At 43.7% G+C, this 20823-nt stretch overlaps 1 protein-coding gene across 2 annotated transcripts in view; it reads right to left on the bottom strand.

Annotated features, from left to right (window-relative positions):
• Positions 1-11901: 11901 nt before the first annotated feature.
• Positions 11902-20823, bottom strand: part of RCOR1 (REST corepressor 1) — an 82433-nt gene continuing 73511 nt past the window's right edge. For both annotated transcript variants that reach the window (XM_077180721.1, XM_054634759.2), the window contains 5 exons: positions 20495-20689; positions 19427-19504; positions 19204-19261; positions 18430-18659; positions 11902-16287 (listed from right to left, as the gene is read on the bottom strand). In XM_077180721.1, the coding sequence (XP_077036836.1) occupies positions 16246-16287; positions 18430-18659; positions 19204-19261; positions 19427-19504; positions 20495-20689 (603 nt within the window). In that variant the 3' untranslated portion in view covers positions 11902-16245. The remainder of the gene's footprint in view (positions 16288-18429; positions 18660-19203; positions 19262-19426; positions 19505-20494; positions 20690-20823) is intronic.

The raw sequence follows: 20823 nt of genomic DNA, 5'->3' as shown, positions 1-20823 counted from the left end.
AGCCAGCCCTGCGGCTCCATCCCAGCTCCCTGCAGGGGGAGCAGGCTGCTCCCAGGGCATCCAGCCCTGGCCCTGGGGCTGCAGCCCCTCCGGCTCTCCCGTGGCTCCTCTGCATCCCCTGCACTGCGACTTCAGGGTCTGCTGCAAGCTTGATGTTCCCATTTGGAAACCAGGAATTTTTAGCCCCTGGCACAGGCACAAGAAAGAATGGAGAAGGGAGAGGGTGATGGAGAAGAATTTGATGCTGCTCTGAGCACAGTGAAAACTACAGAAAGAAAAAATAATCCTGCAGAGGTAGAAAAACTGATTTACAGCTGAGCTCCTTCTTAGAGTGGCAGCCACCAACATCTGCTAATGGCAGTGAAAGTCCTCCCACTTTGGCTACACATCAGCTCCTGTATAAACTCATCTCGAGGCTGGCAGGCATTCTGGGATGGCTCTTCCAGTATATTTTATTGCTTTGGCTCTTGCAAAGGGAACAAATTTGTGTTCCTGATGGCCAAGGGCCACACATAACCTTCAGCCTCCCCTCTCCCAGAGATTTAAACCCCCCTGCATCCCCTGTCCCACACTGACTCAGGGAAGCTGCTCCAGGCTGATGAGTCCCTGCCTCCCAGAGCAGGATGCCAGCTCAGCATCCAAGCTCCCTTCAGCTGCTCAGGAGCAAGGCCTGGGTACCAAGGCCAGGGCACACATCAGCCACCAGGGCACTGCCAGAACTCCTGCTCAGATTCCTCTGCAAAGGACTCAAGATGCTAATGGGTTTTAATTTTCCATGAATTTGCAAAAGCAGTATCCTGTAAAGCTGCAGATGATTGTTCATGCTTCCTCACCTAGTCTAACATTTATTATAGTTTTCAAACAGACATTAGTATTAATTTAATCTTGATTTTTTTTTTTTTCCTGAAGCAGGCTATAATTAAATATGCTTTTCCCTGTGACATTTGCTGGGATATAGTGAGGCCAGGGCATTTTTAAGGACTCATTCAATATAACTAGCATTTCAATTAGTGTAAGCACATGAAGTAAACATTTAAAAAAACCAGCCTAGTCATTTGAACTTATCCACATGGGACAATTTTATTTTTAATTGACTGCAGTTTTTTATTTTTTCAAAGGATAGGAAGTCTGATTGAGTGCTGGAAGTCCTAGCAGAGTGTGCATGCTAAAGCATGCTGAATTACATCTCATTTTCTCCTCAGAGCTGTCATTTATTTTCCTTTCCACAACTGAAGCTTCATGTTGACACTTAATCTCTCTGTTCCTGCCCTTACTTGGGGAGGTTTTCATATAGGAAATTTCCTACTGAGCAGCACTGTTTCACTGAAGAAAGCTTCTCTTCTGGTCCATCCCCTCAACATGCCTGAGCATTGACTGGGAAAAGCATGAGTAATATTTTCAATGGCTTACCCTTCCTCTTTAAAAACTGTAACAGAGAAATATGGTATTCATCTCATTCCTCTATTTCAGAGAACATCTCTTAAAAAAATACAATAAAGGCCTCCTTTGGGAGTTCACAGGTCCCAGCTACCTACTGAGAAGTAGGTTATTAAAGCAAGAGTCACATCTCAGTGTGTATCAGTGCAGCATCACACACAGACCCCTGACCTTGCTCGGGGTGCTGGGCAGAGGCAGCAGCACTCTGCAGCAGGAGCAGCCATCGAGCCATTAATAAGTTGTCTCCAATTACCATAGGAGACATTAAGGAAAGAGACATTTAATTACAGTTCTCTGTTAGAGGAAAAAAAAACAACAACAAACCCAAGCATCATTTTAACCCATCTCCCACAAGGATGGGAAAGGAAGGCCACCTTCCCTGTGCCAGGTGTCCCTTCTGTGCCACAGTGACCCAGGGCCACTGGGAAAGGACACCAGTGACTCCTGGAGAGCAACAGGGAAGGCTTCACTTTTCCAACCCACTCTAAAGGCAGCTGGAGTACAGCCCTGGAGAGGTTCTCCTGCTTGGAGAAGGCTCCCTGAGAGCCTGCAAGCCCCTGATGTTTTAGGGGAGGCATATTTGTGAGAGAGCTCAACACTTGTGGGCTTGTCCCAGGAGCCACAGGGAGAAACTCTGGCTGAAGCTGAAGGGACAGGCTTGGGGAAAAGGTGACCCTGACCTTCCCCTGCAGGAAGCAGAGGCCTGGGGCTCACAGGGCAAGGGGGGCATGTCCCTAAAGTGACTGCTCAGAGGCACCTGCAGCAGGCTCCCACCATGGCAGCAGCAGCTCATCCTCGAGCAAACCAACCGGGCTGCAGTGAATTGGGCAGGGCTCAGCTCCAGTTCTCCCCAAGACCTGGAGAAACACAGGGAGAGACAGCACTCAAGAGAAACTCAGCACCTGCACCATTTCTATTCCCAACAATACTGCTGCCATACCAAAATGAAGCACCATTACAAAAGCCAACAGTGTTTCTAAAAATAAAGAAATACCAGTAAATGCCTCCATATGAAATGCAGCATTTTTTTCTAACGCTCCCAATTGAGCTAAACGCTGTGCTGCTCACTCTGCCATTCCCAGGAAAAGCACAGTGCATCTCCAATTGATTTACCCTTATTACTCATTTTGTACTGGGCTTTGCAAATTCCTCTCCCAGCACAGCACAGAGTTTTTCTCCATTGCTGACAAACAGCAGCTGGCTGACTCCAATAAATCCCACTTGGTCAAGTATCTCCATAATCATTCCTCCTAACCCAGTGGGTGAAACACTGCATTAGTGGGAGGCAATTTCAGCAGTTCCTTTTGTCCTTTCTCTAGCCTCTTTCACAGATCCCAGAGCTTTATTTCATTATTTCAGATGCTGGAGATGCTTTCCTCAACTTAGGTGCAGGAGGAGATTTGAATGCCATCATCTCTGGGTGGAAAATCACCTTTAGAAAAGCTCAACCCAGAACCATCACCACTTCCAAGGAACAGAACATCCCACTGCCCTTTTCCCATTCCACTCAGAGGTACTTGGCTTGAGCTGGAACCCAAGGGACCCCATGGTTGGAGTAAGATTTGTGAGCAGTTTAGCACCATGGTTGGTTTTGTGCTGACAGTTCCTACACACTGACAAGTGTCCTTAACATGACATTTCTGGGGACAGCATTTCCTGCCCAACAGGAAAATTGCTGACCCAGGGGCTCTTAGTAATTTATCCCTGGCCATGCTCAATATTTGCTGACAGATCCCGGAGGAGGGTCCATGCTTCCTTTTCCTGGGTGTGAATAACTCACCTCCCCCTTTTTTTTTGATTGAACTTGCAGCATGTGAATACCAGAGATAAACAGGGTAGAAGGAACAAGATGACAAGTTAAAAATGGAAGCAGACCTGCCTGAAGCTCCTCCACTGGCAAACCACTTCCCCAGCTCTCCCTGTGGCAGCAGAGAGGTGGCACAGGAGGGCAGCACAGGGAGTGCAGACCTGTGAGCTGTGTCTCTCAGTAGAAGGTGACATCTAGAGAGCTCCTTGCTGCAGCAAGAGGTGGCACTCCTGGCTCACTGAGCCACTGCCCCTCCCAGAGGAGCCTCCATCCACCTCCCTGCCCCCTGGGCTGGCTTTGCTTTGAGATCCTGGTGTCCCCCAGACCTCCTGAGGAAACCACGTTGGGTTTTTTCCTCAGGAACACCTGGGCCCTTGCCTGGACTTTGCCAATTAGAGGCAGAGTTGCAGAGATTGCAGAACTGCTCTCATTTTGTATTTCATTTTTTCATTTAGATTAGCTCAGGGATCAGAAAATGAATGAGCATAGCTCAAGTCCCACATGCCTGCTTTTCCTCCAGGCAGCCAAACACGCTGCTCGACTTGCTAGGCAAACATTTAATCACTCTCTGCACCCAGCATCCTCTGTCACACAGGAGGAGAGGGCTCTGCCTGGGCTCCTAAAAGAGGCAAAGCAGCCTCACAATTATTTCCCAAGCAAGCTGTGGCCGAGGCACGAGGATGAGCACAAAGACAGGAAATCACCTTTTGGAAAGAAGAAACCTTGGACTGGGTTAAATGGATTTCTTGACTTCCAGAGCATCTTCAATGCAGCCATGAAACAGGAACCAGGGAACTGGTTGCAGCCAGTAAGCTGTCTGATAATTCATTCCAGGAAACACAGGAGAAGGGAGATCCACCTCTGCAGGTCACCAGTGCCAAATACCATGAGTTTGTGTGGAGGACATTTAAATTCTGTAAAATCCTCCTTCCAATGAGAGCAGCAGCAAACTCACACTACTTGGTTTATCCAAAAAAGACTGGGGGATAGCTGCCCCCTCATTTACCTATAGCAGGCTGGGAAGAAGTGGCTGATCAGTGTTTTTAACCTGGCAGAAGGAGATGCAATGAGATATGCTAAGTAGAAAACAAAAAAGATGCTGGGCAAATTAAGGCAGCAAAGGTAACAAAATTGAAGCCACTTGCTTAGGGACCTTGTGAATTCATCATTGCTTGAAGTCAAACCTGGGCATCATTCCAAGAGCTACGTTACAGCTCCAGAATAAATTACAGGTGTGACAGAGCTGATGTTCTGGAAGCACAGAGATATGATAAAGGCCGTGGAAACAGCCACATCAAGTGGATGCTATTATGAATAAATTGGCATTCCTCACCTGATGGGAGCTGCTGAAGTCTGTGGCAGAGGAAAGGGGAGACAGGCATAATTAGGGCAAGCTCCCCAACTGCCTGTACAGATGGCCCATCCACCTGAGGCACCTTCTCCCAAAGAGAACAGCACCACCTGGCCTGGCAGGCTGGATGGAGCTTTTGGGGTAAATACCAGCAGTGCTGGGCTTGGGACAGCACTCCTCACTCAGCACCAAAAGTCAAACACACGCTCCACATGCAGCACCTGCTCCCTCTGCTGACCTGGGCAGATGGGACCTGCTTTGGGACCCTCTGCCCCCAGCTGGGCACGTCGGGCTGGCATCCAACACTGCAACCCACCATGGTACATGTGAAGGCAGCTGCATGTTTAAAACCCTACTCCTTGGTTCCCAGCCTTACAAACCTACAAGAAGTCATCCCACTTGATCATTTCTCACTAGACATGTGGGTCCTTCATGCATCCCAGCGCAGCTTATGCCTCCCCTTCAAATTATGTTCATCTGGACTTTTTTTTCAGGGAAATCCCCCAAATAAATCATTAGTGATTCGTAACTTATTGAAACAGTCCCCAATTCTTCAGAACAGGTATTGCTTAGGCTGTCATCTGACAAGATTAATCACTTTCCAGGGCCACTGGGAACACTTTCCCCATCCCTGCCTCCTCAGAGCTTTGCTGACTCTGGCTAGGTACAGGCTGGAGGTGCCACCTGGCACTCCTGCATTGAACACAGGCTGTTGAGAAAGAGTTTCTATACAAAGATAACCAAACTCAAAGTTTCACAGCAATAAAGAATGTGGCATATCTGTCACTCAGCTCTGCTAATGATTAATTCCCTTTGCTACCTCATTTCCAGGACTTCGTCAAGAGCTGATTTCTAGCCCTACCACACAGCCTGAGCTGAAGCATCCACCTGCTCACCCTCCCTGGCCAAAAAAACCATCTCCTGCAAAAATTCAGTCCAGGGCTCCAAGCTGCTCCCTGCTCCAGAGGCACAGCCTACACTCAGTGCCTCCTTTCCATCCCCCAGGGACTCACACCATGTCCCTCCAGCCCCTCACCGTTCCTGCCATCGCCCTCTGCAGCCTCAGCCTCACCACTGGACAAGAAGTGGATCTTCTGCCAGCAGATTTCAGTAGTTTTGAATGGCCAGAGTAATGCAGATTTATGCCAAGCTTCCCACATGGAAGGCCTCCTCACAAGGGGGGCCAGGAAGGAGTGCAGAGGAAATGCAAGGACACATCCATGCCCCTTCCTCCTGTAGGGCTGGCAGTTTCTTCCCTAGTTCTGCTGCAGGTGCTATTTAAGACAGCAGCCTGCACACACTGCCCAGCTTCAGCCACAAACACATGGCTTCCAAAGGCTTCTGTGAGCATTAATCAAACACTTCAGGACACAGTTTTCACATACTAATTTACTTAAATGACATGTTACTTTGTCTTCTCATCTGAGACACCTAAACAGATGAACAGAAATCACAAAGTGAATCTCAAAGGAATAATTAGTATACAAAAAATAAACCAAGCCAAGCTAAAGCCACCCAGGCAAGTGGCCCTTGGGGGTCTGCCTGCAAAACAACTCATTTAGAACAAAACAGTCACACACTGAAGAGATTTGGACACTGCTCTCCAAAGCTCCAGCTATTCTAGGAGAACAACCTGCTATAAAAGGCTGTCGTGAAAAAAAGGGAACTTGTGATGTGCAGCCACGCTCAGCAGGGAAAACAACCCAAACTTTTCATCCATTACTCAGGAATGGCCTTAGAGACAGGATCATGGCAGCAGTCCCAAGCCCAAACTCCCCCACAGACTGCAATGGGGCTTCCACTGCTCCCAGTGTAGGTTCCAGGTACCTTCTGTTGATTTCTAAACACCCACGCTAATCTGCAGCTGGAACACAGCCCAGCAACCTTGTTGATGTTTATAATATCAAGACATCCTTCATGTGCTCTCCAACTTCACTCTGTGCTTTGATTATGCCTGGTTAGGAGTTTCCAGAAAAACCTGCTAAGAATACCATCATTGCCAAGGAGCAAGCCAACACCAAGGGCAACATCCTTCTAGTGTCAGAGACCTTCAGCCTCCAGAGAGCGAGTCCACACTGACATCTCTCTGGAAGCCTCTTGCATCCAGCTAAGGACCCATTCCTCCAGGCTGCTGCACAACCTCAGCCTGTGATGTTCCTCCAACAGGGACATGCAGCTCAGGTCAGCCCCTTCCCACCAGCATGGGCCTTTCATGGGGCTTGTCTTACACCAACCACAAATAACCCTTTGCTATTAGACAAGATACAGCACAAACCTCTTTTACAACACCTTGCTTGATCACACTGCCTATAATGACATCTCTGGGGCTTTTGGTAGCCACAAGGATTAGGAAATGTCTCTTCCTTAGGTACATAACTGCTTTTCTGTTACTGTGAAACATCAGCTAAAGGTTTTACCTCCCAAACACCCACAGGCTGGCAATGCCAGCCCTAACTGGTCATTATTCTAGGACTAATCCATGGGAAGGACACATCCTAGCTCACAGATGAGTTAACCTTGCCTTAGGTTTGGCAGAATTAGCAGCAATTATAGTTTTGCTCCACCTCCACGAGCATGTTAGCAACTCTCAGCAATGCTCTGAGTCCCCCCAAGCAACCAGCAGTTGTTGCTGGTTGCTGTTGAAGCCTTTAGCAGGTTCTGAATTTTTAAACAAAGATATATTCTCCTGAGGGTTTACAGGCCATTAAGTAAACATTTAACTTTTTAGTAAAATGTAAAAACATTGAAAACCATCTCAATTACTCAGCTTTCATTTATACAGCACTGTGACCTCTCCATCCCAGGAGGCTGTAGAAACAAAACTGAGTTACTAAATGAAAAAACACACCTTTACAAGAAAAACAGAGATGATTCCACTGCTTTATGGCAATCTTTAAATGCAAGAACAGCAACAAAAATCACAAACACCCTCTTTGCTTCATTTTACTGATAACTTTTTCTTTTCATAACAGAAGTGAAATATTGCAGAACGATGGAAAACTGGACTACATTCACTGCCCTCTTGTTAGTACAATTACTAGTGAAATCCTTGAGATCACCCAGTTCAATCCACAAAATTACCCTGTCCAGTGGACAAAGTGAAAAGGAAGATGTTTCATGAATGCAACTGAATTCCCTGCTCTGTGTCCTCAAACAAACAGGTCCACCAACAAAGCAGGAAGCCATTTGAGGAGCTGGACATTCTCTCCAGTCAATAAAGCATTGCTGAAGCCTTGCTGCTCCCCAAAGAACACCAACACATCCCCTCATCAGCAAGGCACATCCTTGTCAACTTTCTGCCTGACCCACACCTAATGAGAGGCTGACAGGTAATAATTTAAAACTGCATTTGCTCTAACATTATGAAGTTATTCACTATCCATCTGATCCAACTCTCTGCAGACTATGTAAATGCACCTAACAAAGTTTGGATTAGGCTCCCTATTTTTCTATTTTTTTAATGCCTATAGCAGGGGCTACACCCCCTCATTTGGGGGACTTATGGTTTAAAGCATTAATACAAAAAATACCTTGGGAAATCCAGCAGAAGTTAGGGAGTCATAGGTTATTTTAATGTATACATACATACACACACATACAAAATCAAGTTTTCTCCTCTTATTGTAAGAGATTTTCTCTGCACCTTGAGAGCCAGGCTGGCAGAAGAGGAGTTGGTGTATTTCTCATTCTGGAGGCCCTAGGCAGTGCACATTTGAGGGAAGAGAAGATGTAAGTCACTTGATATTTATTATGATCTTTTTTCTTGACACTGAACCACAAATCTGGAGCCCTGGCAGATCCCAGCCCTCACTGCTAACAATGCACTAAAATAAAACCGTGAGGAAGAGAAGTTATCCATCCATGCCTTGGGCTAAAGGCATTGTTCATAACAAATTGCTTGACTAGTTTATCTTCCCTGTGTGCATGGAACAGTTCTCTTAAATTATTTTTCTGCTGCTAAATCCCACAGTGGTTCTGGGTCACTCATTGAAAGTCAAAGCAAGAGGCTGCCTGTGATGGAGCACAGGCACACGGCATTGTTTGCTTCCCCAGCAAAGCACGGCTCTGAACCCACGGCCTCCCCTGATTAATTGCAGAAACTGAAATCTTTATACAAATACTTTTAAAGGATAATTTGTTTAAGCTTAAAAGTTATCTTCTCAGAATATTTGTGCCAGTGAGACTTGACTGTACAAGGGGGAGAACCAGTCACGCAGCAAAAAAGAATTAGCTTAAAGGAGAACATCCAATTGACTGCTTTTGGGTTTGGTTTATTAATAGTTGGTTTTAATTTATTTTTTGGGAGCATTAACAGCACAGCATATTGATAAGAGACACAAAGCTACTTTTGGCATTAGAAAAGCTGCCCCTGAAGTTGTACTGGAAAGGCTAAACATAGCAGAAAATATACCATTATAACATTTTTAGCATTAGTGACACTGCTTCACAGGACGCTTCTTACCTGAGCTGTCCCTTCAAGAGAGGTGGGACACAGGACTCAAAGGAATTGAAATTTGGCCCAGTGGGGTTCCCCACACAATCAATCTACATTTACAGAGCACTTACAAGGTTCCAGGCCACTGGGGAGCTAGTTCCATATTTAATAGAGGCAAATTCCAACAAGCAATGAAAATTTGGGATCTTGAGGACATACCTGTCTAGAAGCTCCAGAAGTTTCCAACCATCACAGATTCCACACTGTACCTTGTGTCAAGAACACAATACCCCAGAGGACCTTTCCAAAGCATTGGTATGAGGCATCAACATTTCTTTGTCCAGCTCCAAGCGCAATGCCCACCACTGCAGTGAGGGGTCCAAGTCCTTGTCCCCTCCTGGGTTAAGCCCAGGCAGCCGTGGCACCAGTGTGGTTAATGGCCAGCTCCCACATCAGAGACAGAGCCCTAGGCTCTACCTTGATCTATAATAAGGAAGGGAATAAGCACTTTCAGGATGTAATACATTAGATCAGTTTTCAACAGCTAATTTAGGATTAAATTAATTATACCCTAGAAAAGCTTATTTCTCTCTAAGGGATTCTGGACAGCGAGCTCAGGCAGTGATATCCTTATCCACTGATGAATCCTGCACCTTGCCATAGTCTAATCAGGCACACGTGGATCTCTGGCAAACCCACTGCACCCATTCTTCTATTTCATTAATTCACTTTCCATTGTGTCTTATTCTAAACCTTGAATACACAAGGCAGCATCAAGAAGTCTGCAGCTGCTGAGATCTCCTATTCATCTTTTTCTAATAGAAATCAGCTTGGTTTTGTCACACACACACAGTCTCATCTTCCATTTCAAAAGGAAATCCAGGTCTTGCTAAGCCATGGTCTCACACATTACATGTCAGACACATTGGGTCTGTGCCCCCAAAGTGTGCAGAGAGGGAAAGGCATCTCCCACTTCACATTTTATGGCCACCATTCCACACACCTTCTCCTGTTGTAAAAAACCTTCATGAAAACGAAGAACACATCCAGAATCAGAACAAACAGCTCACCTCTCCCTCGCCCTTGGCTCCAGATACAAATGTATCAGTCAGCATGACCTGACTCCCATTTCCTGATCTGCCCAGGGTGAACTCCTTACCTGCTCAATGTTTTTACCCTAATCAGAAAATCCTGCCCTTTGGTGCCCTTGTTAGGCCAGGCTGTAGCCTTCCTCTATATTAACTTCTCCCTGTTCAGCAGGGGAAGCTTCCAGGTCATTTCTCCATCCATCCAAGTTCAGATCTCCTCTACACTACTGTCCTCAATAATTCCCCTTCTTGATAACCTTAGAAACTTTGTTCCCATAAAATTTTACAGTGATTCCTCCTTAGATCTTCTGCAACAAAAGAAAACAATTTCTCTACCACTCTCAGCAGGCTCTTTGCAGAAATGTTTTTGTTTGATTTTGTTTGTACAAATACATTTTGTTGACTGTTTATTAGAATCATGACCAGAAATTACATTTGCTTTTACTATTTCAAAGACTATTTTGGTGGCTGAGCCAGAGCATGCTTTAGAAGTGAATAATAGGTTTGATACTTGGTTTTCTCTCTCCAACATCAGTCTGCATCTTTCTGACTCGAAGATGGTTTATGAAATTAAATCCAGGTTTATACTGTTAGATCTCAGCACACTGAGCAGGGAAGAGTGGGATCTTCCCTTTCAGCCTGAACTCCAGCTTGTACCACATCCTGCAAAGCAGCTCCTACTCTAAGGGAGAAGTGCTCAGTGACACCCTGTTCAGATTCCAATTTGTTTATGTAGGACAGGCTATAATACAGCATTAATTCAACACTGCATTCCCATTTACAAACACATACCATTACCAGGCACAGGTACATCACCTGTGCTCCCAAAACCAGTGGCATTATCCCTACTTTACCTTTGCTTCTCCACTACGTTTACAGGCAGGAGATGTCCCTGTTTCCTCACCTTTTTATGCTCCCTGATTGAAAGGAAGGTCCTTCCTTTTTATTTGTTTCTCTTTATTTTACTTTGGGGGTGTGGGGCACATGGGCAAGAAAGGCTGGTTTGTATTGAAGATTTAAGTGCTTGGAGTCAAATAACTCCCCTAAGAAAGCAGATTGCTACCTTACAATATTGGTACCGTATTCTCTACCAGCAGGAAAATTATAAGGAATGCTTTCCAGTAAGGAAACACCCTCAGCTCTCAGAAATGCTGCTTGTGCTTCCAAAACCCCAAATCAGTCTCCATCCCTACCACTTTGCTTGACAATATAGAAACGCATGACTAATTCCTGCCCTCCATAGGCTGCAGAGCTGGAAACCACCAGTGTCCTGCTGCAGGAGTTCTGCTGCCTGTAACACACATGAGCAAAGCACAAAACTTCTTGTCTCCTGTCCTGTGCCAACCCTGGGCTCCCAGAGCACTGCTGGGAAAACTGCTCAAAGCACTTTCCCCAAACAGCCCCACAAAATCCTCTCTGTGCTTCTGTGTTTAGTGCTCAGCAGCACTCCAGCATGTCAAGTCAAAACACATGATCTTGTGAAAATTCCAAGGTGCAAAATTTCCTACCCTTCTGAGCATCTTCAATAGCAACATTGCACACTGCTGAGCTTTGAGGGCAAGTGTTGCCTTTTCCTATGTATTTAAATGTGTTTATTTCATGGGAAAGATGACAATCTTGTTAACTTGTACAACCATGAAGCTAAGAGGCAGCAGTTTATTCTTCAGGTTCTCCTTATCTAAGGTATGACACTGTCAGGAAGGAGGAAACTCCTTTTGTATGTCCTGACCAAAATCTGAAAGGTAGGGGGGCAGTTACACATCAGAACCACATTTTACATCAATAACATTTTACTACATATTTTATTACATCAATGGCTTGAAAAAATTTTATTTGATGTCAGCCAACATTGGAAATCATAGAAAAATGAATTATGTAGAATTTCACAAAGGAATTTACCCCACTATAATTCCTCATACAGTAAAATAATCCAAAACCAAATGTTACTTTTCAGTGGCTAAGCAATTTTATAATGCTATGAACATTCATCACAGTAAGTGTGCTGAATAATAGAAAACAGGCAAAAAAGACATTTAAAATATTACTTACAACAGCATTATTACAACATACTTTCTTTAAAATCCCAACGAGTATTTCATCACTTCAAAAGCTATACAGCATTTCCATTATATTTGCAAACTTAACCTTATACATCTTTTAAAATCTTGAAAAAACTTCTTTTAAGCAATCTATAAGCAGTTAACAAAATTGATAAAATCTACATAATGGAATACTATACACTCCAGTATAAATTTTATTTTAGGAGAATATGAATGTAAACACTCATTATTATACAACATGCATAGACTATACTGACCTTCCATCTTCTGAACTGTAACTTTCACTGCAATTGTGCTTTACTATCAACAGGAAAAGCTGCATTAATCCAGGGAGTGGCAGAAAGTATTTGCTTTAGGGGCATTGCACAAGATCACTAGATTTTGACTTACTGAAGACAAGCTGGAGCTAATAAAATATTTTTTCTCCTTTTTTTTCTTTGTAAAATATCAGCCCACTCATCGCTGAATGGGCTATGTACAAATTCATACCAATTTGAAAAATAAACGCATTATCAAAAAAAATCTCCTATGGTATTTTTGCATTTCATTGACTTGGAGATTTATGTTCACAAATCCAGTGATCAAGTTAGTGTAATGCACTGTTTGGCTCATATTTGGTGTGCAAGAATACCAACAGCATATTAGCGAATTCATAGAATAAAAACTGAAATTTAAAGTGACAATGAGCATATTTTAATACATAATGTTTCTGATGTATTTGTACAGGAAAGAAAAATGTTTGTCAGGACATTGCTTTAAGAGAGTAAGAGTTTCACTCTTATTTTAACTATTAAAAAAGTGTTCTAGTGGATATTTATGGGGTCTTCCTGGTTGCAAACTTGTAAAAATATATTAAGAAACCATTATCCCCATAGGTATTAAATATATTGAGACACAACCATTGTGGTTGCACTACCAGGTATGGCTACTACGGTCTTAAGCATCTGATTGTACATTGTTGCTTTACTGTTAAGCACAACTGAGGCATGTATTTTTTTCCCTTGGTTATAAGATTATATTACAAAAATTGATCACTGTTTCAAACCAGTTAAACACGAATATTCAAGTAACAAGGTTGTTTTAATGGATAAGTGAAAAAAGAAGTTACCTAGCACTTTACACAACTACATAAAAATTAAATAGAACAAATGAAATTTGTTTATGCATATGCAATACACTTTTTATATCTTTAAGATTTCTAAAACTAAAACTTAAACTATCATTTTCTTTAACGATACCATATTTTGCACAATAACTTATACTTAGGAGAAATAATTTCCCATTTTCCACAAAATATATATAATTATGACATTCACATCGATAGTTTAAGAAACAAAATTTAAGTGAATATTCTTATTTTATGCAGTTATCTTTGTGGACCCTTCTAGTCAGAATGCAACCAGTTGATGTATCTAATGCTTGACCCATTTAACAAAAGAAAAAGAGGGTCTTCACCTAAACAAGGTCAAACCATTTCAAAAGCTAAAATGATTTTATCGCGTTTAAAAACATAGTTCAAGAGAATGTAAAAAACTAAACGTTTAAAATACAGTGCTATTATATTGCATGTATCAACTACAATAAGATAGCAGTAAACTGAAAAATAATTAAACAACTTTTTTCTTCCTAATATCACAAATGATACACGTTTCCCCCTACCCCATGGGGATGAAGCCAAAACACAACTTTTCTGATAAGATGGACAGATTTGAGGGCATAAACCAATGAGAAGTCCTCACAGGTACCTAAGTCTCCAGCAGAAGCCTGTTCTGATGAGCTCCCCCAGCTGGGATGCAAGCTCCCACACTGGTGAGGACCTGTCTCCACGCATTGGTACCAGCAGGAGCTTTAATATTTAATACTAGAGTGTTTCTAAAGAGCAGCATTGCTTTACACCACAACTGTAACTGGATTCACAGTGCTATTTGCCCGGTCTTTATTCCTAATTCACACTGGCTAACTCCTAGCATTCCTTCCCACAGGAGACTCCCAGCTCCAACTGGCACAGGTCTGAAGGAACATTTGAGCCACCAGAGCTGCCAGTTCACAGCAGCAGCTAGGCAATACAGAGGATGGGGAATAGCTCCCTTCCATCCTCCCACCACCTCAGAGGATCTCTCTGGAGCTACTAGAATGGAACTGCTCAGAAACAGCTGCCAAGTGGCTCAAAGGGCCCTTTTGGGGCTCCACACTCTAACCTGCCCCAGGAAATCCCTACCTGCGCTGTGCCTGTGTGTTGCTGCCCAGTTTCTGACATGGAACTTTCCTCCAAGGCTAAGACCAACCTCAGTGCTACAACAGGCAACCTCCCCTGCCTTTCCTGGGGCTGTGACCACACTACAGGAGGTGCCAGAGCCAGCTCTGTTGCCCAGCTGGCATTAGCCTGCCCCGCTTGGGTACAGAGAGCAGAGCCATCACAGCACACAGCACAGCCCAGCAGCCAAACCTCAGCACCAAGTCCAGGGCCTGGCCCTGAGCTCCATCAGCCTCAGCTGCAGGCCAGGCCACAGGCTAGCTCATTTCAAGTTGTGTAAGAATGGTGCTGTACATCACTGTGTGCCATCTTGGCTTCAATCCTCTGTAGAGGAAGAGAGGCAAGGAAGGTCCTTTTTTCCACCTGCAAAGACACCTGGTGGTTTCTTCCAACATCATTAAATTAACCATTTTTAAATGCTTTGTGACTAGTGTTATTTTGCAGCTTTCCACTGGACAAGAAGTAATACTGCTGCTTCTAGCTTCCCTGGACACTGTCTGCTCGGCAGTCAGCAACCACCTTGTTCAAGGTGCAAAGTCCTCCCATGGGACTTGCAAGAACAGCTCCAGTTCAAGCCAGCTAGACAGGCCACAGCACGGGCCATCCGAGCAGAGGGCTGGGATTTGAAAGCTGCATGCACCAAGTATTTGGAAAAGCACCTCTTAGATTTTAAATTGCATATTTTGGTTCAGAACATGAAAGCGATGTGTGCTTCAGAAGGGTTAAAATGGCCAATGAAAATTAACCCGGTTCTTCTCCATTACACTTGCAAGAAACCAAAAACTCCTGAAGGTTGAATTCTTGTGCTCCAACCCTCATCCAAACTTCCAGTGGGAGAAGCAGTTTGATGTCTTTGGCAAACAGCGCTCTGAAGAGGAATGAGACACTGGGACAGAAAGTGATCTATGGTAGCCAAATGCAAAAAGGCACATATTCCCCAAAAGGAGAGGCACCAGAGAAAGTTGTTTTGACTTAATCCCACAGAGGATCAGGAAAAAGAAAGTTGTGTAGCACTCACTTAACAAGTTACAATGCAAATGCTGAATGCCAGGGGTTAAATAGCGTATCAAACAGTTTCAGGTTAAGTATTCCCTTTTGCACTAAATAAAAGCCATTAAAATATACAGGAATAAAATGCTCAATTAGGGAGCTTTCTATGAAGCAAGAACACACAAATACAGTGGAAAAAATTGCACAAACCAGAAGTGTAATGAGTTACATCTACAACCTTGGACTGACCAAACCTTAGAAATAACATTTCCTATCACTTTGCATTATTCATGATTGCTTGCTAACATGTCCTGCCACTGCAGAACAAACCTGCCACAGCTGGTGTGTGCACAGGCCCCTCCTTTATAGAAAGCTCACTAATCATAGTGTCATCGTAAGAATACACAGGAAGCGGAGACCACGAGGCCATGCAGCAATACATACTTATACCCTAAGGACCAAGTGTTATAAGAACTCCTAATGTGTAGAGTTACTGTGGGGCTGCTAAGGAGCTCCTTGTTTTTCAGGTTGGTCAAAATTTATAGACAGGTGTTACTGGTTCTAGAAGTCCCCATGCTTAAGCATGACGTTGGTGAAATGGAGAGCTGAGCTACCTGGGTGCTTTTGAAAGAAAGTGGAGGCAGTATGGAGGAATGAGGGGAGATTAAGGCAGATGTAGCACAGGACTGGAAGCGTTTGCCTTTTTTTGGTAATAGCTGCTTGTCCACAGATATGATGCAGATGGCTGTCTGAGGTTTGCTAATACCTGATATCCTGGATAACACAGTAGTCAACACAAATTGTTCTAGGCTACAGCACCTTCTCACGAAGCAGATGCATATCTGACATCAAGAACAGAAGTAGCCTGGAGGGGAGAGAAAAAGCAGACATTTAATTTAAAATGAATACACATAGGCTTTCTAGCATCTCCAAATTTCAGCCCAAATCTATGGTACTGACAGTGACAAAACATACAATCCTGCCACGTGGGAGGAATTCCAACAGCTCTCCCTGTTCTGAGGCACACTGGGATTTGTTGGAAATCTAAACACATATGAATTAAGACTAGACTTGATGCTGCTTTATAACCAGCAGCCTCACCTCGCCCCTTCAAATAAAAGGAACTTTGGCCACTTGCTATGGCCATAGTTCCCAGAGCCCAAAGCCCTTAGAAGCCTGATGAACCTTTCAGGAGGCTGGTGGCCAGACAGCCAAGGCATGCCAAGGAAGAAAGCACCCAAGGGATTTCAGTGTTAGGCCAGCAAAGCCCTCTGGCTACTGCTGAGTCCACCTGACTTGACCTGACACTGCCTGTCCCAGTGCCCTCAAGAGCAGGCACCAGCCATGCAGCACTGCACAAGGAGGGACCAGGAACCCTCTCCCAGCCCATGCAGGTCACTTGTGTCACAACCCCAGTGCTGTTTCACCTTGGCCCCAGAACCACTGAGACAGACACCCAGTCTGCACTTTGCTTATGCCACCTCTGAAGGCAGGAGCACATTCACAGCCTCTTTTGGTCTGGTTCCCTCCACTGAGCACTTGGTCTGCTCCTGAGTGGGCACCTTCCATCATTTATCTGAGGATCACAACTGCTGCTCTAGTAGTAATTTTACCAGACCATGCTGTCATACCTCCACTCTCCCAACTCATTTGGGATCCTCACTGCTCCAGTATCCACCCACCCAGCCACATCAGCCCACTCCAGCTCCTGCTGAAGCCATTGCTTCCCTATGTCAAGTGAGATTCCCCTTTTGTGACCTCAGCTTTCAGAAGGAAGGGTTTATTTGAAGCTAGGAAGAATCTCAGAGGGCTCAGAGAATAAAAGCTCTGCATTACCAGCATATAATTCTACAGGACACAGGAAAAGACAGTGACAGGAGCCACATATCTTTCAAATTGGTGGCTATGGGCTAGCACCTATGCTGCTTTGCTCCATCTCTCAATTCTGGAAGAATGGGACAATTTCACTCACACACACCAGTGAAGGCAAGTGCTCTGAGTTTGGTTTTGTCCATCTGTCATACCTTTGGACTTAGTTCCCAAATATAAGCAACTTTGAATTGCATGTTGTTAGATTTTGTGAAGCAGTGAAGTTCTGCTTTGTGAATGTCTGAAGGACAATGAATGTCCAAGTGATCCAGCCCTAATCAGAGCAACAAAAATATACAGCACAATGAGAAGTCTTTACTCAGTGCTCAACCAAAATTTGCCTTATGCTGTTGACTGTGCTTGAATTTACAATGCACAGCTTTTTCACCAAGTTGTCTTTTAAATTGGGCAAAAGGGAGTCCTTGATCAGACTTTTTAACACACAAACCTCTACTATGATTCTCTTCTACAAGACTAAGTATTAATCTTTATTGTTAATACTAAATTTTTGTAACTAACTTCCATACTTAAACATCCTACAGCCTCTTTGTTAATTTCAAACCTACATGACCTTTGGAAAAATGTTAACTCTGAACCTCCATCAAGAAGAGGCTGTTCCTAAAATTTGCCTCTACAGAAACAGCTGTAAACTTTAGGAACTTTGCCTTTAGGTAACTCCAGAGTGAAGTTCCATGCACTCATGTTGCTTATAGCTTTCTTCCCTTCACTCGAGTGAAACCACTCACCAAAATTGAAAGAGTAAGCTTTGGCTCAGAAGACTCTATGGTCTCACAAAGCCAAACCTAGAAGAGCTGGGAGAACTGAGTGCAGGGAAAAAATCCAAGATAAAGATGCATGGGGTTTCAGCAGAAAGAGGTATTAAAACATCTATGTTCTGATGAGATACACATACTGTCAGAGGGCTGCAAATTTAATGTTCTTCCATTTTCATACAAGCCTGGATCTCCCAATTCCTCAAATCAGTACTGGAATTGTATACCCAGATGAAGTGAAATATGCACTGATTGAAGATTGACAAAAATGGCTTTTGCAAAGACTATATATATAAATACACACACACATTTATCTGAACTGAGCTCAGATTGGGAATTTGATGGGACTTTTAAATTGAATTTACCTCATCTTCCTCTTCAGACATTTTAGTGGAATTATCAGGAGATTTTACAGGCTTCTGGCTATTGGTTCCATTTGTCTCCTCTTTGCCATGCTCTGCCTCCCACTCCTGTAGGACTTCATCTATGTTGAAACGACGCCGATAATTTACAAAAAAGTTTTTCACTTGCACCACAGATTTGTTTCCAATCACATCAGAGATTGCCTGAAAGTCTCGGCCGTATTTCCTGATTGCTAAAAGCAACAAAAACAAAAACTGTGTGTTATTTCCATAAAGACCACAAATCAGACTCAAGTCACCACATAAAGATCCAAAACTGAACTTCTGTCAAGATTTCACACGTTCTTCAAATTAATGCAGAATGAAAAAAAAAAGTCTAAACTGGGAAAGAGACACAGTTAAAACCAGTCCTGGAGAAGAGAATAGAGGTGTAGTAAAAGATGGGTAGAGTCAAATGTACAAGGCCTGTTTAAATCTGCCTGTACTGCTTGAGAAGTTACACAGACAAAGATGACACCAGTGACTCCAGCTGAGTTTCACTTTCTGAAAGCTTGGACAAGCAGACACTATTTGCCAACATCCACATGATGCCATTTATGTTGCCCAGGGAGGCGAAGGGGGAATATTGTTTCCCTGTTCAAATACATTCTTTGGGCATTAGTATATGGCAGTGTCCAAGTCCTCCTTCCTTACCTTCTGAAGAGAAACTCAGCTCTGAAATGCACCAGGGTTTTGACTATCAACAACTGAAGTACAAATAAACTCGTAGTGCCATACCTTGTACAGCAAGAAGCTGCTCATCTGTGGTCCAACGTGCGTTAAATTTCTGGACGACCTAGACAACAACAGCAACAAAAATTAGGTAACTTCATTTATATACTTTCACTTGTATCTGAGCTCATAAAAACCTCTCAAAAGTGCAACAAGGAATTCACTGTTAGTCAAAGTATATCATTAGCATTTATCTTCACAATTAACAAAGGTCAGAAAATTATCTCACCTCTGGAAGTCTGTATTGTTCTATACCACCTTCAAGCTTTTCTTTGAGCGCGCTGTTTGTCTGTTTGATATTCTGAATCTGAAAAGAAAGTTTCATCCCTTTAAGAAGGATTGAAAAAAAATCTTTGGACAAGCCCTTTACCAGCAGCCTTGGCAGGAACCTCACAAGTTCAGCCTTCCAGTTTTTCTCACAGCCTGCCTTTTCCAAAAAGAATGTTTGCTGTATTGGAATAATGTAGAGCAGAAGCAGCTGGCAAATCAGGAGATCCCATTTAATTTATTCTCTGCTGTCTACAAGTTATTTGGAGCAAGAACTGCCCCAACGTCCAGGTCTGTATATAGCCCAGCATAAGAAGACCAAACCCATCTGCAGCAAGTAATGAATCAAAGACCACTAAAGAGTTCAGCTTCTCCCGGAGTGCCAGAAAAAAGGCTTCAGGCCAAAATACCAATTCTATTAACTTTTATTAAAGAGCTTGAGACAGATCTCTGCTTTAGAAACAGCAAAATGCTCAGATCTAGGCAACCAACTCATGTAGCAAACCTGTATTTACTCACAGATATTTGAAAAACATTTGTTTAAAAGGCAGATCCATCAGGGAAGCAAAAGGTACATAGGGAGTCTGTATGATACCTGTCTAGAAAAGACTAAGCCAAACATATCTGCAACTTCTGAAAGTACCACGTGAAAAGGCAAAGGAAAGAGCTGCTGCAGATGGAAATTGCATACTGCTGAAACCAATGTCACCTGAGGAAAGTTATAGTTAAAACTGTAGACAGAATTCTGAACTGCAAGAAAAGCTAGGTGCCAACAAATGTTCCTTCAAGTCCCTGCTATGAACTTTTCCTTGTTTTACTTCAGGTCAAAAGTAGGCTTGCCCACAGAACTAAAACCTAAGAGATGTAAAACCCAGAGCTGCATCCAAAGCACAAGGACAGCAGCCTGTCAACGAAGGCATGTAGCATTGTGCATCATCACTGCCAAGCTCCAAATTCCTGCCAGCTTTGCAGTCTGCACCAGGCAGTGCCAGCAAACGCAGCAGTGACTCCTGTGCGATCCCGTTCGTACCTGCCGCTTGATTGAGACCAACTCCATGTCCAGTTGTCTGAGTACAGTGGTAGCAGCTGTGGCATTGGCAGAAACAGCTTCCACATCTTCCTGGGAAAGGAACATTCCTTTGGGAGGTTTCCTCTTTGCTCTGTTCTTGGCCTGTGTACTGTGCTTCTCCTTCTTCACCTGAGGGACAGTTTCAGCAGGTGGCACCTGGCAAACAGCAGTCAGTCATTTTACAAAACTAAGTATCTTTAGAGATCCCTTCCAGCTCAAACCATTCTGTGACTCTGATTTTTAGCCACATCAAAGGCTGGAGAACAACAATGCCAGCATGCAGACAGGAG

The sequence above is a fragment of the Agelaius phoeniceus genome, chromosome 6 (genome assembly GCF_051311805.1).
Source record: "Agelaius phoeniceus isolate bAgePho1 chromosome 6, bAgePho1.hap1, whole genome shotgun sequence".
In the NCBI taxonomy this organism is placed as follows: Eukaryota; Metazoa; Chordata; class Aves; order Passeriformes; family Icteridae; genus Agelaius; species Agelaius phoeniceus.
The sequence above is the reverse complement of the archived record's forward strand: the minus strand, read 5'-3'. Positions and strand labels throughout refer to the sequence as shown.